Source organism: Poecilia formosa, unplaced genomic scaffold (assembly GCF_000485575.1).
Source record: "Poecilia formosa unplaced genomic scaffold, Poecilia_formosa-5.1.2 Scaffold26, whole genome shotgun sequence".
NCBI classification, from domain to species: domain Eukaryota; kingdom Metazoa; phylum Chordata; class Actinopteri; order Cyprinodontiformes; family Poeciliidae; genus Poecilia; species Poecilia formosa.
This window is the reverse complement of record NW_006799965.1, coordinates 254,351-266,672: the sequence shown is the minus strand read 5'-3', so window position 1 is coordinate 266,672 and position 12,322 is coordinate 254,351. Positions and strand designations below refer to the sequence as shown.

The window sequence follows — 12,322 nt, the reverse complement described above, 5'->3', positions numbered from 1 at the left end:
GGTGAGAGGCGGGACAGGTCAATAGTCCATCACAGGACAAACAAGCATATGTACTCACTCATAGCAAAATAAAAATTAGAAAGACCAATTAATTGTTTCCATTAATTAAAAATAAAGTCATGTTTTTGAATGCTTTGGGTACATTGGTGTGGGCGCCAAAGTACCCAAAGAGAACCCATGCATGCACAGAGGCTATTTAAGTTTAATCAAATTAGATATCATGGACTTTCACAGAAAGTCAGAAACTCAGTTGGATTTTTAAAAAAGTTTTTTACTTAAAACTGTGCGTTTCACAGAGTAAACATCCTCCTCAAAATCAACACTGGCACAGCTGGTTAACATGGTTGGCAGAGGGGAAAATTCTGAAATGGTTGCTTTACAATAAAAGACACAAAGGTTGTGGCTAGAAATATGACACTGATACAACACAGCGGAGATTAGCATTATTCCTGGTAACTGTAGTTCTTTTGAAGAGATTAATCCTACTTGTGCGGAAGCAGAGAAACCCAACCAAAGGTAATCTGAAGGGTTTTGCACATTAGAGGACAAATAAAGACATTCATAGCCTTAAAAAAAACTAAAGCTGTCAGATTGTCTTCTAACCATCTTTCAGACATAAACAAAAAAAAAACACAAACATATTCAGACCTCACAGTATATAGACACAAAACACTGACCCTTTCCTTTCAACGATGCCACATTCAAACTGAAGTACATTCCTTGTGCATGTAGCTTGGCTTTGTTTTCTTCCTATCCTATCCCTACTGTCCACTGGCAAACTCCCCTTTCTGTGCCGGGCGGATGGAGGTGAACACGTGTGGAGGATAGTGACGGAGGTTCACACAGGCTGCCGGTGCTCCACGAGTGAGAGAGGAGACTGGACTGGGCACAATGGGCCAGAGAAGAAAGCGGCTGGCGCCAGCTGTCGGCCACAGAGAAGCAGGGAGCTGATCGGATGGAGCGCATTGCTACATCTACATTATCAAGTGTGAGAAAAAAATAAATAAAAACAGCCATTATACATCAACAATGAGAAATACATGTTTCCTATTGATCAGTTGAACCTACCCCCGTATGAATTATCAGGAGGCGTCAGTAGTCTCTTTGCTTGCTTGTTTCCTGCTTGTGCGGCTCGCTTGTAAAACTCCACTGCCATCTTTAAATTCTGCTGCACCTCGATGCCGCTTTCGTAGCACTGACCCAACAAGAACAGAGCCGAGTTGTCCTGAGCACAAAAACAATCAGTTTAAGTTTTATAAGCTTCATTTTGGTCCAGAAATTAACAAACAGGTTTCATGAGTTACTTGCATTGCAGGTACAATTTTAAATGAACCAACACAGTGAAATTCTGCAAGAGTAATAATAAGTAAAAGACAGTTAAAGTATACAAACAAAGCTGAAACAGAAAGTTGTACAAAATCCTAATGAAGTAACATATGTCTGTAGTAAACTTTTCTAATGCACCAGGATGGGGAGGGCAATGTCCCAGTAAAAGCGACTGACAAACAACTACAGTGGAATTATCTAGAAGGGGACTCACTCCACTCTCTGCTGCCATCTTCAGGTACTGAATGGACTTGTGCACATTTTTGGCAGGATGCTGAGAGTAAAAAGAGGCCAGGCAGATCTGGGCCTAAACAACAGAAAAGGAAAAAAAAAGTTGTGTTAAGGAGTTCTTGTCTTATTATGTTTATAGAATAATTAAGTCCAGACAAGCTGCCATAATAATAATTAAAAAAAAAATATTCTGTGATCCCAACATTTTTCTTAATTATTCAACCTCATAAACATAATATGCTTAATTGCGGTGTTTATAATTCTCTTAGTAAAGTTAGATAACTAAAGATTTTTAAACAATAAAAATATTCTTGAAATTTGGGCTTTTATGAATGCTTTGAAGTTAATTATTTTTTGTTTTTCACAACAGAAAAAGAAAAATCATCTAACCTGCCACAATGGTGTGACTGACCACACATTAAATCAACATAAAATCAAATGAATCAGTTGTCTTAGTTATATTATCTACAGCTGTGCTGCTCTGAAAATGGCATAATTTTAATGAAAAAGTTCAGTAAATCTAAAAGACAAGAGAATAAAGTAAGTTATTCATTAATTACGTAACAGTATTTCAATACTGTAGCTGCAAAGATTATCACATAGAGAGTTTGAACTTTTACAGAATCCCTGTCTTGATTTGTACCTTTGTGAGCCCAGCTGTAGCTGCTTCTTCCAGTAACTTAATGGCTGTGTTCACCTCCTCTGTACTCTGATGCCCCCTGTTGGCCAGCAGCAGCTTTGCATAACGATACTGAGCTTGTTTATGGCCACTGATGGCCGCAAGCTTGTAGTAGTGAAGAGCCTTACAGAGAAAAGACAAACACTTAAAATATTAAAATCAGGTTCAAAGTGAATAAATTAATATGAAAATAAATACATTAATACACAGACATAGGTTCAGATTAAATGTAATTAAAAATATTAAATTAAATATGACCTGCGTTGGGATAAGTGTCAACTGTAACTAAAAAGAGAAACTAAGGGCTTGAAAAATGGGGGGGATGTTAATAAAACCAAAACAGGTGCACAGGTGTAAGTAACCTTATTGTTTGTTTTTTTAAACAAAACAGTTTTTAAGGAATAGAGGAATGAATGAGCATTAACATCTTTCACATTAATAAAACAAATTCAACTAATGTGATGTATAACAGAGATAAAAACTAATATTTTAATCAGTTTCAGAATGTGCTTCAGCTCTGACTGGACTCTATATTATAGATAACATGTACATTGACTTTCCAATAAATAAGTTTAGGATTTGACACACAACATCCGGTATATTTATATTTTAAGAACTGCATTTCTGGTTTTTCTTATGGTCATCTATGATATAGGCCTGATTTAACTGATATTATAAGAATTGTTGTTTTGGGTTTTTTTTTTGCTAATTTTATTGTGTCAATACTTAGCAAGTATCATAAAAATGAACAATGGTCTCACCTTCTCCTTGTCCTTTCTGACTCCTCTTCCCTTCTCATAGCACACCCCCGTGTTAAACTGCGCCTTGTTGTAGCCATGCTGAGCTGAAGCTAGAAAGCAGCAGAAAGCTTCCTCATAGTTTTCTCTCTTGGCACTTTCTAGACCTGTTGCATTCACAGAGAAAGAGAAACAAATGGACAAAGGTTTCCACACATGAAGGTCTGGGTGATATTCTGAGCTGAATTTCTCAGTTAAATCTTTACCAATGATGTTCAGGATTACGGGTACGCTGGTGTCTCCCACACTTCTGAGGTTGTGCGCTGCTTCTGTCAGCCTCTCGTTATCTGACACTTCCTAAAAACACAGACAAAGATAAAGATACAACAATAAAAAATAAGATTTCAACTCGATTGGGTCTGGTAATGAATACTTGAAAAAGACGATCTTTCCAAAGTTTCACCTTGTCTTTGTTATCTGTGCGTTTTTGGTTGATCTCAGTCTGCAGGGGAGAACTCAAATGTGGTTCCTCTGTGTGTGTCAGAGGCATAAAATGTATCAAACTCCATCCTCATCAAATTTTGTACAAAAACATCAAGAGTGGCATCATTCTACAGAATCTGACATTAAAGCACAGAACAAACCAGGCGTCAGTGGATCCTTGCCCAAGAGCTCCTCCCGGTGGTCGGAGAGGGAACTGTCAGAAGTCCCACTGCTGTTGCTGCTTTGAGATGGGGACTGATCTTGATTCTGTCCCTCTGGCACAGCCTGGAGACACAAGACATTTCTTCCTCTGGGCAGGACGTCACGTCTTGATACTGCTGACAACAAACAACACTGCTGTGTTGGAATACTGATCACACGAGGGTATAGGAAAAAGGGGTTATGGGATGGAGACTGTTAAACATCTCATGAATTTTGGCAGTGATTTTAATGTAATAATATCAGAGTTTAGTTGGTGTGGGTGTACTACTACAATGGTGCCAGAAAGACTCACAAATTTCCAGCAGGACGCGGTATCCGCATTTCTGAAGGGACGGGGGAGCTGTCAGCGTTCCAGCGCTGGGACTGGGCTCGCTGCCTGAAGAAAACCTGGAGTGGATCCTTCTGCAGATCTGCATAAACAGCACTGCCACCGCTCCCTGTGGAGAAACCCACTGTCACGAGAACATCTCCACTGTCTCTGTGCTAGGAAACCCTGAAAGTATTCCAGAAGTGGTCAGCATTGTGGCACTAAGCTCAGGGGCTTTCACTTCCTGGTTTTACGTTAGTGCGATTAAAATTAGTCCTCTGGTTGCTGATTTCTGTCAAACAGAAAGCCAGACTTTCAGTGTGTACACTTTTTACGTCTTTCTGATAAACTACCACAAGCCAATTACTACAAACTCGATATTGGAACATATATTTTTTAAACACAAACATATCCTTGGGTAATTATTGATATCTAGAGATATCAATCTTTGATTAAGACCTACCCATCCCACAGCATCCAGGGCTGTGTAATTTCGAAGTTCAGCATGAAACTGAAATGTCTTTTCTTTCTTCCTCTTCTTCCCATCATCCTCCTGGGATCTGCATATTAACAGAAGAAAAAAAAAAAAGATACATCTCTTTTTTTTTCCATCTCACAGTACACAATGTCGGGAATTTTCAGTTGGAGCTGGCTCGGTTTATTTCTGCTTCCCGTTAACGCTGCTTATACTAAAACACACACGCCGATGATGCTGGCTGATGCAAGCAGCTGAAAATGAGTCTGCATCGATGCAACAGGTTCAAACAGTGGCTAAAGGAGGCTGTATCTGAGGTTTAAATTCATCCAAACCTCATGAATTAAATAACTGTACCAACAGCTTTGGAGAAAAAAAAATAGAAATGTTTAAACTGCAGAGTTATTATTTTAAAACCAATAATCTTGTTGTAAAAGCATGGACGAAGTGAAAAACTGAAACAGAAGCAATGAAGGGGAAGGCACCTGTTGTCGAAGGAGTGTCGAGAAGTAGAGAGAGCAGCTGAGCCACTGATGAACTCGTCCTCCACATGGTGGTTCTGGGGGAGTCTTAAGGTACCGCTGCCATGGCAACGATGGAGTGCTGCATGGTGGCATAACTTGGAAAAAAAAAAAAAAAAACAACAGCAAGAGTTACTCAGTTAAACTCAAATATCCAAGTTTTCATTTTATAGATAAACAGCTTATTAAATCCCCAGAGCTACAACATGCACTTTGTAGTCCTAAATAATAAAACTACAAACATGGCTCTGGAAGCCATTAAAGCTACAATTATGTAACTTTTACAAAAATATGTATTTCTGTGAAAAGATCGATCTCCTCCTCCTCCTCCTTCCTGAGCTGCCATTGCTATGTGCAGAAATATACCATTCACGGTAAAAGTTGCAGAGCCAGGAGGAGTGCGAAAAATACTTAGACTGCTAAAATCCTGACAGGATCATTATACACTGGCAAAATATTCCTTAAAACATAAATTAGGATTTGTAAAACCCTAATCATGTCTGTGAAAGTAAAACATCAACATTTACAACACATTTCAGCACCTGAATCACTTTAAATCCTGTTCAGCCACTACAAAATATTGTAGTGGCTGAACTACAATATTTTGTAATATTGTAGTTACAATATTACAAAATATTGTAATATTTTACAATATAATTAGGGTTATTGTAATAACCCTAACCCTAACCCCTAACCCCTAACCCTTGATTTTTTTTCTACTCTAAATATAGGCTTAAGACCAATTTTGTGAAAATGTTTTTTTTTTTTTTTTTCTTGTAATTCAATAGGATTTTTCGGCTATTAGACAAAACTTGCTATCCATAGCTGGTCGTTATGCTTCTTCGAACCATTTGTGGATTTTCCTTAAAATCTACAATATGTGTTTAATCTGAATGTGCTTCTGGTGTTTCTTATCATCACCAGATTTTCTTAAACAGACCTTCAAACCGATGTTCCTCACTCTCTAGTGCTTACCCTGCTCAGTAGTTTTTTATGTTTTTCTTTGATATAAAACACTGTCTTGTTCTTGCTCACACTCCGCCTATTGTACTGGATAGAAATTAGGATGAAATTAGGCTAAGGCAGGAAGGCAGGAAGTTAACTTCACTGAACAAAAATAAACCTTCAAGAGGATAGAAAGCAAGCTATGACTTGCTTTAATGCAAAATAGTGCACGTCAACGTTAAAAATGCTACACAGAAAGCATAATTAGTACGAGTTTACCTGTAACTAGTTAGCAATAAAAACGGCACAAGATAAAAGTGTAAAATAAAAACTTTCACTTCTAAAGGATCAATGACATTTCTCTCACCTCTTCCGACTAAACCTTGAACTCTCCACATCCCGGTTCGTCCTTTGGTGCAGCTTTAACTACTGGCTTATTACGGAAAATACATGTTTAATGATAAAGAATCGCTTCCGAAGCGCTATAAACAGGCAGCAGTCGCTGTTTATCCCTCTTTGTTTGGTGGCAAAAAAAAATATAATAATAAAAAGCTGTCACGAGATGTGTCGGAAGTCAAGAAAACCGGAAGTAGGGCAGGTGACGCAACCGTGAAAGTTTGAGAAAGTGGTGCAATGCAGAATCATTGCACCACCTATTGGTAAATCGGGGAATTTCAGCGGGAAGGAAAGCGCATGAGAATGCAAAAAAAAAAAATCTGACTTTCTTTACACGGTGCAATTTAGTGAGCAAAATTAGTTACACCGTGTTATCAAAAGCAAACAAGAAACCTTGGCAAGAGAAATGCTAAGAAAGGCGCAATATCCCTGAAAATCCCGTTGTACAGCAAATTAACAACATCTGAAAGACATATTTCTTAAAATTGAAAAAAAAAATAAATAAATTAAAAAAAAAAAATAAAAGCCCTGACACAACACTTCAGATTATTCCTCATTCTGTTGATTCATCTGCGATTTGAAAAAGTCTCTGTGACGCTAAACCTCTTTGGAAATCACCTCTTTTGTAATATTTTTTGCTGAATTGAAGAACTGTTTTAAATTTCTCCCTATTTCTTCATTTGTTTTACTTATGAGGACCAGACAAATATAAAAAATGACTTGCAGAATGAATCTAATTTTTGGTAAGCATTTTCAATATGTTGTCTTCAAGCTGGACTATAAATAAACAAATTGCAATGCAAACTGCATTGCAAAACCCACAAAAGTTAATAAGTAGCATGTTTATTCATAGTTTTCACAAAAACTACAGAAAACTGTCAACTTACAAACACAACTCAAGCAATGTTTTAAATTATAGCCTTACTCCAACCCTAACAACCTATGTAGCTGTAAAAAAATATGTGATAACTACATAAAAGTTATTAGTCATGTCATAATGTTTTTTTAATGGACATTTTTTTGTAATATTTTTAACCAAAATTAGAAAACAATCCTAAAGAAGGTCTTTTGAGATGAAATTAAGGACATCTTAGTCTGGAGAGATCTTTTTTATGGTATGTAAATGTGCATATGTGATGTAACCACCGCTATTTGAGTTCAGTCAAAAAAATTGGCCAAAATATTAAGAAAATCTTCAATTTCTATCTTATTCTTTTGAAGAATTTAGTTAGAATATTTATTTTTGTTGTATATGGATATTTGCAGCCCCAAATCTCCAATCCAAACTCACATGTGTATGGGAATGTGCATTTTGATTCCCCACCCTCCCTTTTTTTATAATGTTCCATCATTATTGGTAAAAATAGTAAGACCAGTCATCACTATCTCTAACAGTCTGATTAGGAATATACCCCCATTGGCTTTGCAAGTCTTAAACTTTTCTTCTGAATCTGCTGACTCACAGACCCTCAGGATGCATTGATGCTTATTTCTGAAGATTTTCTCTGCAGATAAAAAAGGTCGATAAAGTGGGGAATAATTAGAAACCTTCTGATTCATTTCTGGATTGAGGCTCACCAGTTGTTTTACTTTGCCCATCCGGGTGATTAAAAACGTGACGCAGTCTCCAACATCTTACTGGAACCACAGCGTCTTCCAGTCAAGAGGGGCCTGGACAAAACAGGACGGCACAAAGGATGAGATATGCACTTGTGATGTCAGGTCCAACTTGGAGTGACTCACTCCTTGCCCTGTTGCCATGGTGACGCAATCATCAGGTCTTTCACTTCCTCCTCGGGCGAATCGCCTGCAGTAGAATGTAATGTTAGCAGGGTCTCTGCACAGCCAGAAACTGTTTACTGGTCTGCCTGAGGCTATATTTGTCAAAGCAATATGGAAAACATCGGCCTGAGCTGAAAAGGGACTCCCACCAGAGCTGACTAATTGAGCAGTTTGTTTTTGCTCCTACTTCATGTTGTGTTTGACATTTTTACAAATGTAAAGCAGCAAAGGGACTCAAGAAGCACTAAGCTGCTTCTGAAATCTTGTTTTGCTTTTATGCATTCCCAGTTCATCAGCACACTCCTGACTTTGAACTCTCCTACTTTTTTTTCATCAAAGAAGCAACTTCACAAACAGTATAGTAGAGAGCCACAACTTTTTCTCTGACATATTTGAAAGATGCTGCAGGTGGAAATGCAAATGTCCCTAGTATTCCCTCCTGAATTGTTGCAGAATAATTTCACAGTTACAAGCAGGTATAAACGCAAATATTTTAAAATAAATGCTGTAAATTCACTGGTAGCCTATTGCAGCTAAAGTTTCATGTCATGTTTTTGCTGCTGAGCTCCTGACTGTAGGCTGCACCCTGTTCATCAGATTCATCCATAGCATGTGTTTATTCATCTAGAGCAGGGGTGTCAAACTCAGTTTCACCCAGGGCCACTTCAGCATATTGGCCACCCTCAAGGGGCCACATTGACGGTACAAATCAGGAGTGCATCCCTGCTCAAACTCATGCTCTTTCCACTGTTCCTGGTAGATGATCCAAAATTTGTTAGAGACTAATGTCAACGATTGGCATGGAACAATGTCAAATACTTATACCTCAGATCCTCTCAGAGAGCACAGTAACTTGGTGAACAATCTGTCAAACTTATACTTGTGCCTAATTTCACATTACAGTCCATAAACTAAGCCTGGGATCAAAAAATTTTTATTGAAGATGTCATTAGCAGAGACAAATGGTTCTACAGAGACTTGGCTAAATGGCTAAAAAATAAAATCAATACTTACAAATAAAAAATGGTTAGGAAGCGCATTACAAACCTTTGGTTGAAATGGCGCGTTAAATTCAAGTCTCCATTACAGACGGGAGAAAACTAAAGAGAATGCAACTTTGTGTTAATCCATTTGAGGAGCCAGCAGTTTATCTTGAGGAAATAAATGACAATGCAAAAGTTAGTTAGACTGTAACATGCGCAGTCCGCTGCTCAACCACTGCGGACGCGGCTCTGCAGTGGCGAGAAGCCGTAATGTTGGCTGGTAACAATTGGAATGCATTGTGGGAGATGTAGTTTGTAGTCAATTCGTGCTCAAAACCTATTTTCAATCATTGGCCTATAAAATGCTGGGGGGGGGGCTACATAAAATGACATGGCGGGCCACATGTGGCCCACGGGCCTTGAGTTTGACACATGTGATCTAGAGACTAATTGTGCCCAATATCTATTGCATTTGTCAATTGCATCACATTCAGTCAAATATGATTGATCTGTATCAACTTCTTATTTATTTTAATGATTAACAAAGTAACTGCAGCTACCAACACTTGAGTGAAGCAAATTAATTACTCTTCATTTTATTTCAAAACTTCAGACTGAAGGAAAGTGATTACAAATACTTGATATATGTTAAAAAATATTCACATTATTAAATAACTTACAGATACGCACTGCTTTGTGTTGGCTTCTAACATAAAATTCTCACAAAATAAAAAGTCAATACTTGAAAAACAAGGAGTTGAATTTGGGAGAACTCAGCGTAAGGATGAGTAGTTACTGAACAGTGCCGTTATGCTTTGCTTACCTGAATGTAGTGCCAGCCTTTACAGTGGCTGTAGTATTAATAACCCTTTTACTTTTCACATTCTGTCATATGCAGCAAATAATGCCACACACGTTCTGGGTAGTGTTTCTACCGGTGTGGTATATCTGAAAATTTTCACTGACCTTTTCAAAATTCTTCCAGTGGAGTCAGATTTGATGGAGAGAGCGTCTGTGAAAATCTACTGTTAAATTTTGACATTTTCCCTAAGTTTCGTTGCAGTGCTTTTTTTTTTTTTCTTGGTTATATGAAGTTATTTGGATGAAGTTATTTAGAGAACTTCATCACATCCCTTTGCAATTAAGTGCTATTTATTGTAACATGACCAAGAAGTACCCTTTAAATCGACTTAAAGGGTACTGTGTAGGTGAATTTCAGTACCCTTTAAACCCATTTAAAGGGTACTGTGTAGGTGAATTTCAGTACCCTTTAAACCCATTTAAAGGGTACTGTGTAGGTGAATTTCATGGTTCCTTGTGCAGTACACCGCTTTTGCTTTTTGCTTCTCTTCTCTCAGACCTCTGACTTATGCAGTTCTCTATTTAGAAGGGGGGGAAATGCAGACAACAGCAGAGGGCCAGTGGTTAGCCGGATGAATGTTTTGCTAGCTGTGTGTACTGCTGTGAAGATGATTTTCATGAAGTGTGTGATTGGCTCTGCGAGCTAGCGCGTCAGTATACATTCAGATCCCCTGTAGGACTGAACTTTGGGCTACTTTGGATTTATCAAGAACTGAATGATTCCAGATTTGTCGATTTCAGAAGAGCTGTTGCTGAAGTAGTTGAAGTAAGTTATTTAAAGCATATTTGAAGTTAAAGCCATGGCAACAGATTATCCAGAGTCTTAAATAGGCTGAAAGGGGTGAGAAAGAACTTCAATTTTCCTACCAAATTTAGGGAAAGGAGGCGGGTGGTCAAAGAAAAGACGGTGGGAGGAGGGTTGATTCTGGCCTCTGTCCCCCTTTTTCTCTCACTTGGGCTGTCTCCTTGGTCACACACATGCACAAACACTGACAAGGGCTAAGTCCTGCTGTGACTGCCACCAACATCATGGAGAAAAGCTCCCCTGTTTCTTTGGACATCACAGGGCCTCAGCAGCCCAAACTGGAAACTAGTTTAGAACTGGACTCAACTGGTGAGACTGACCCCAGAGAGCAAAAGGACGATGAGGAAGAGGAGAAAGAAGTACAAAGCTTCACTGGAGATGATACAAAAAGGCAATGCTTGGATCCAGAGTGGGTGGAGGAGAGGTTCAGGATTGACAGGAAGAAGCTGGAAACCATGCTGTATGGTGAGTGAGATAGCTTTCTTGGTTCTCTCATAATCTGCACATCTTCATGTTCTGCCTTAGAAGGAACAGATTGTTCCCTTTGATGCCTATCACAGTCCTCCTCTGCGTTGGCACTTGTTATCTACCTGAACCAGCGTCACCGCCTCCAGCTGCTTGTTGTTGCCATCAGTAACTGCCACGCATTAAACTCCTGTTGCTGTAGCTTTGTGATTTATGACCTGCGTTGGCTTACGCATTCAGAAGCCCCTTCTCGCTTTTTATCCTCTCTGCCTGAGAAGCGGAGGTAACTGCTCCTGTTAGTTATCGCCTCTTGGCAGGTTCATGACAAATGCCTCCCTCATGTCACTGGGGAAACTCTTTGACTCGCTCACAGCAGCCAGAGATTATGTTTGCTCATGATGGTGCGACTCTTAAAACAATTCGACTCCAATGCCTGTAGCTTGTTTATAACGCGTTTGCAGCTTGGATGGTGTGTGTCCGTTTGAGCCCTGGCCTGGCTATAAGGCATGTTTCTCATGCTTTTCTGTCACATTGCAATTCTCCTTGAATTATATAGCGTCTTCTTTCCACAGTCATTTTTTGCTTCCTAAAACTGGGGGGTGTTTACATCAGGACATGCCACTAATGTGATTTGCTGTCTAAAACCTGATTTATAGTTGTCTTCCTGATGTGCAACTTTCTTGCTCCACCTCACTCTGTTCTCGTCCCATTCCTCAGCTCTGGCCTGCGTAACCCATAGCGATGACAAGGCGAGGGAGGGGGACTGTTTCTAAAGCTCCCCTTGAATCCTGTAAATGTCACCTAGGAGCTATGGCCTTTTAAACTTGGATATATTTCCAGCAACCTCTTGTTTCACTTGCTTGGCAAAGTTTCAACAATGTTGACTTTGTACGCGTGTTATGTTCTAAAAAGTTACTCTGTGAACAGGACAGCAAAACATGGCAACACAAAGCAGTCATGTCCTCACTTTGCTCAGTTTCAGAAGAGACTGCAATTAAAATTGTAAGTGTTTTCATTCATTCAATTTTGGAACTCATATAATGTAACTTTATTGCAGACAGAGTAATATATGTATGTTTAAACTGTCAATTTGAATGGTTTGCA

The 12,322-nt window shown here is 38.9% G+C and overlaps 2 protein-coding genes across 6 annotated transcripts in view; one reads left to right on the top strand and one right to left on the bottom strand.

Moving 5' to 3' along the window:
* Nucleotides 1-250: 250 nt before the first annotated feature.
* Nucleotides 251-6,526, bottom strand: LOC103135480 (death ligand signal enhancer-like). 3 transcript variants are annotated; one of them, XM_016669566.1, is made up of 13 exons: nt 6,294-6,526; nt 4,946-5,063; nt 4,449-4,545; nt 3,971-4,115; nt 3,618-3,794; nt 3,437-3,504; nt 3,240-3,330; nt 2,998-3,140; nt 2,201-2,359; nt 1,541-1,633; nt 1,069-1,195; nt 635-974; nt 251-598 (listed from the first exon to the last, which is right to left on the bottom strand). In XM_016669566.1, the coding sequence occupies exons 1-12, from the start codon at nt 6,322-6,324 to the stop codon at nt 751-753; spliced, it is 1,473 nt and encodes a 490-aa protein (XP_016525052.1). In that variant the 5' UTR covers nt 6,325-6,526; the 3' UTR covers nt 251-598; nt 635-750. The 3 variants fall into 3 exon arrangements, with proteins under 3 accessions (XP_016525052.1, XP_016525050.1, XP_016525051.1); XM_016669564.1 differs by having other exon boundaries at nt 1,069-1,225; nt 6,294-6,524; XM_016669565.1 differs by having other exon boundaries at nt 1,069-1,225; nt 3,618-3,791; nt 6,294-6,523.
* A 4,049-nt stretch (nt 6,527-10,575) lies between these two features.
* The window catches only part of bicc2 (bicaudal C homolog 2), a 19,582-nt gene continuing 17,835 nt past the window's right edge, over nt 10,576-12,322 (top strand). The window contains exon 1 of one of the 3 annotated variants that reach the window (XM_016669559.1): nt 10,576-11,218. In XM_016669559.1, the coding sequence (XP_016525045.1) occupies nt 10,978-11,218 (241 nt within the window). In that variant the 5' untranslated portion in view covers nt 10,576-10,977. The remainder of the gene's footprint in view (nt 11,219-12,322) is intronic. The other 2 variants (XM_007548490.2, XM_016669558.1) reach the window with 2 other exon arrangements.

Bases quoted from the DNA above. Each gene is read 5' to 3' on its own strand.
- LOC103135480 (XM_016669564.1), bottom strand. From the start codon at position 6,324: ATGTGGAGAGTTCAAGGTTTAGTCGGAAGAG. The intron at 5,064-6,293 runs GTGAGAGAAATG...GCCACCATGCAG, and splicing joins TCAAGGTTTAGTCGGAAGAG to CACTCCATCGTTGCCATGGC. The intron at 975-1,068 runs GTAGGTTCAACT...TTGATAATGTAG, and splicing joins TCCTGATAATTCATACGGGG to ATGTAGCAATGCGCTCCATC.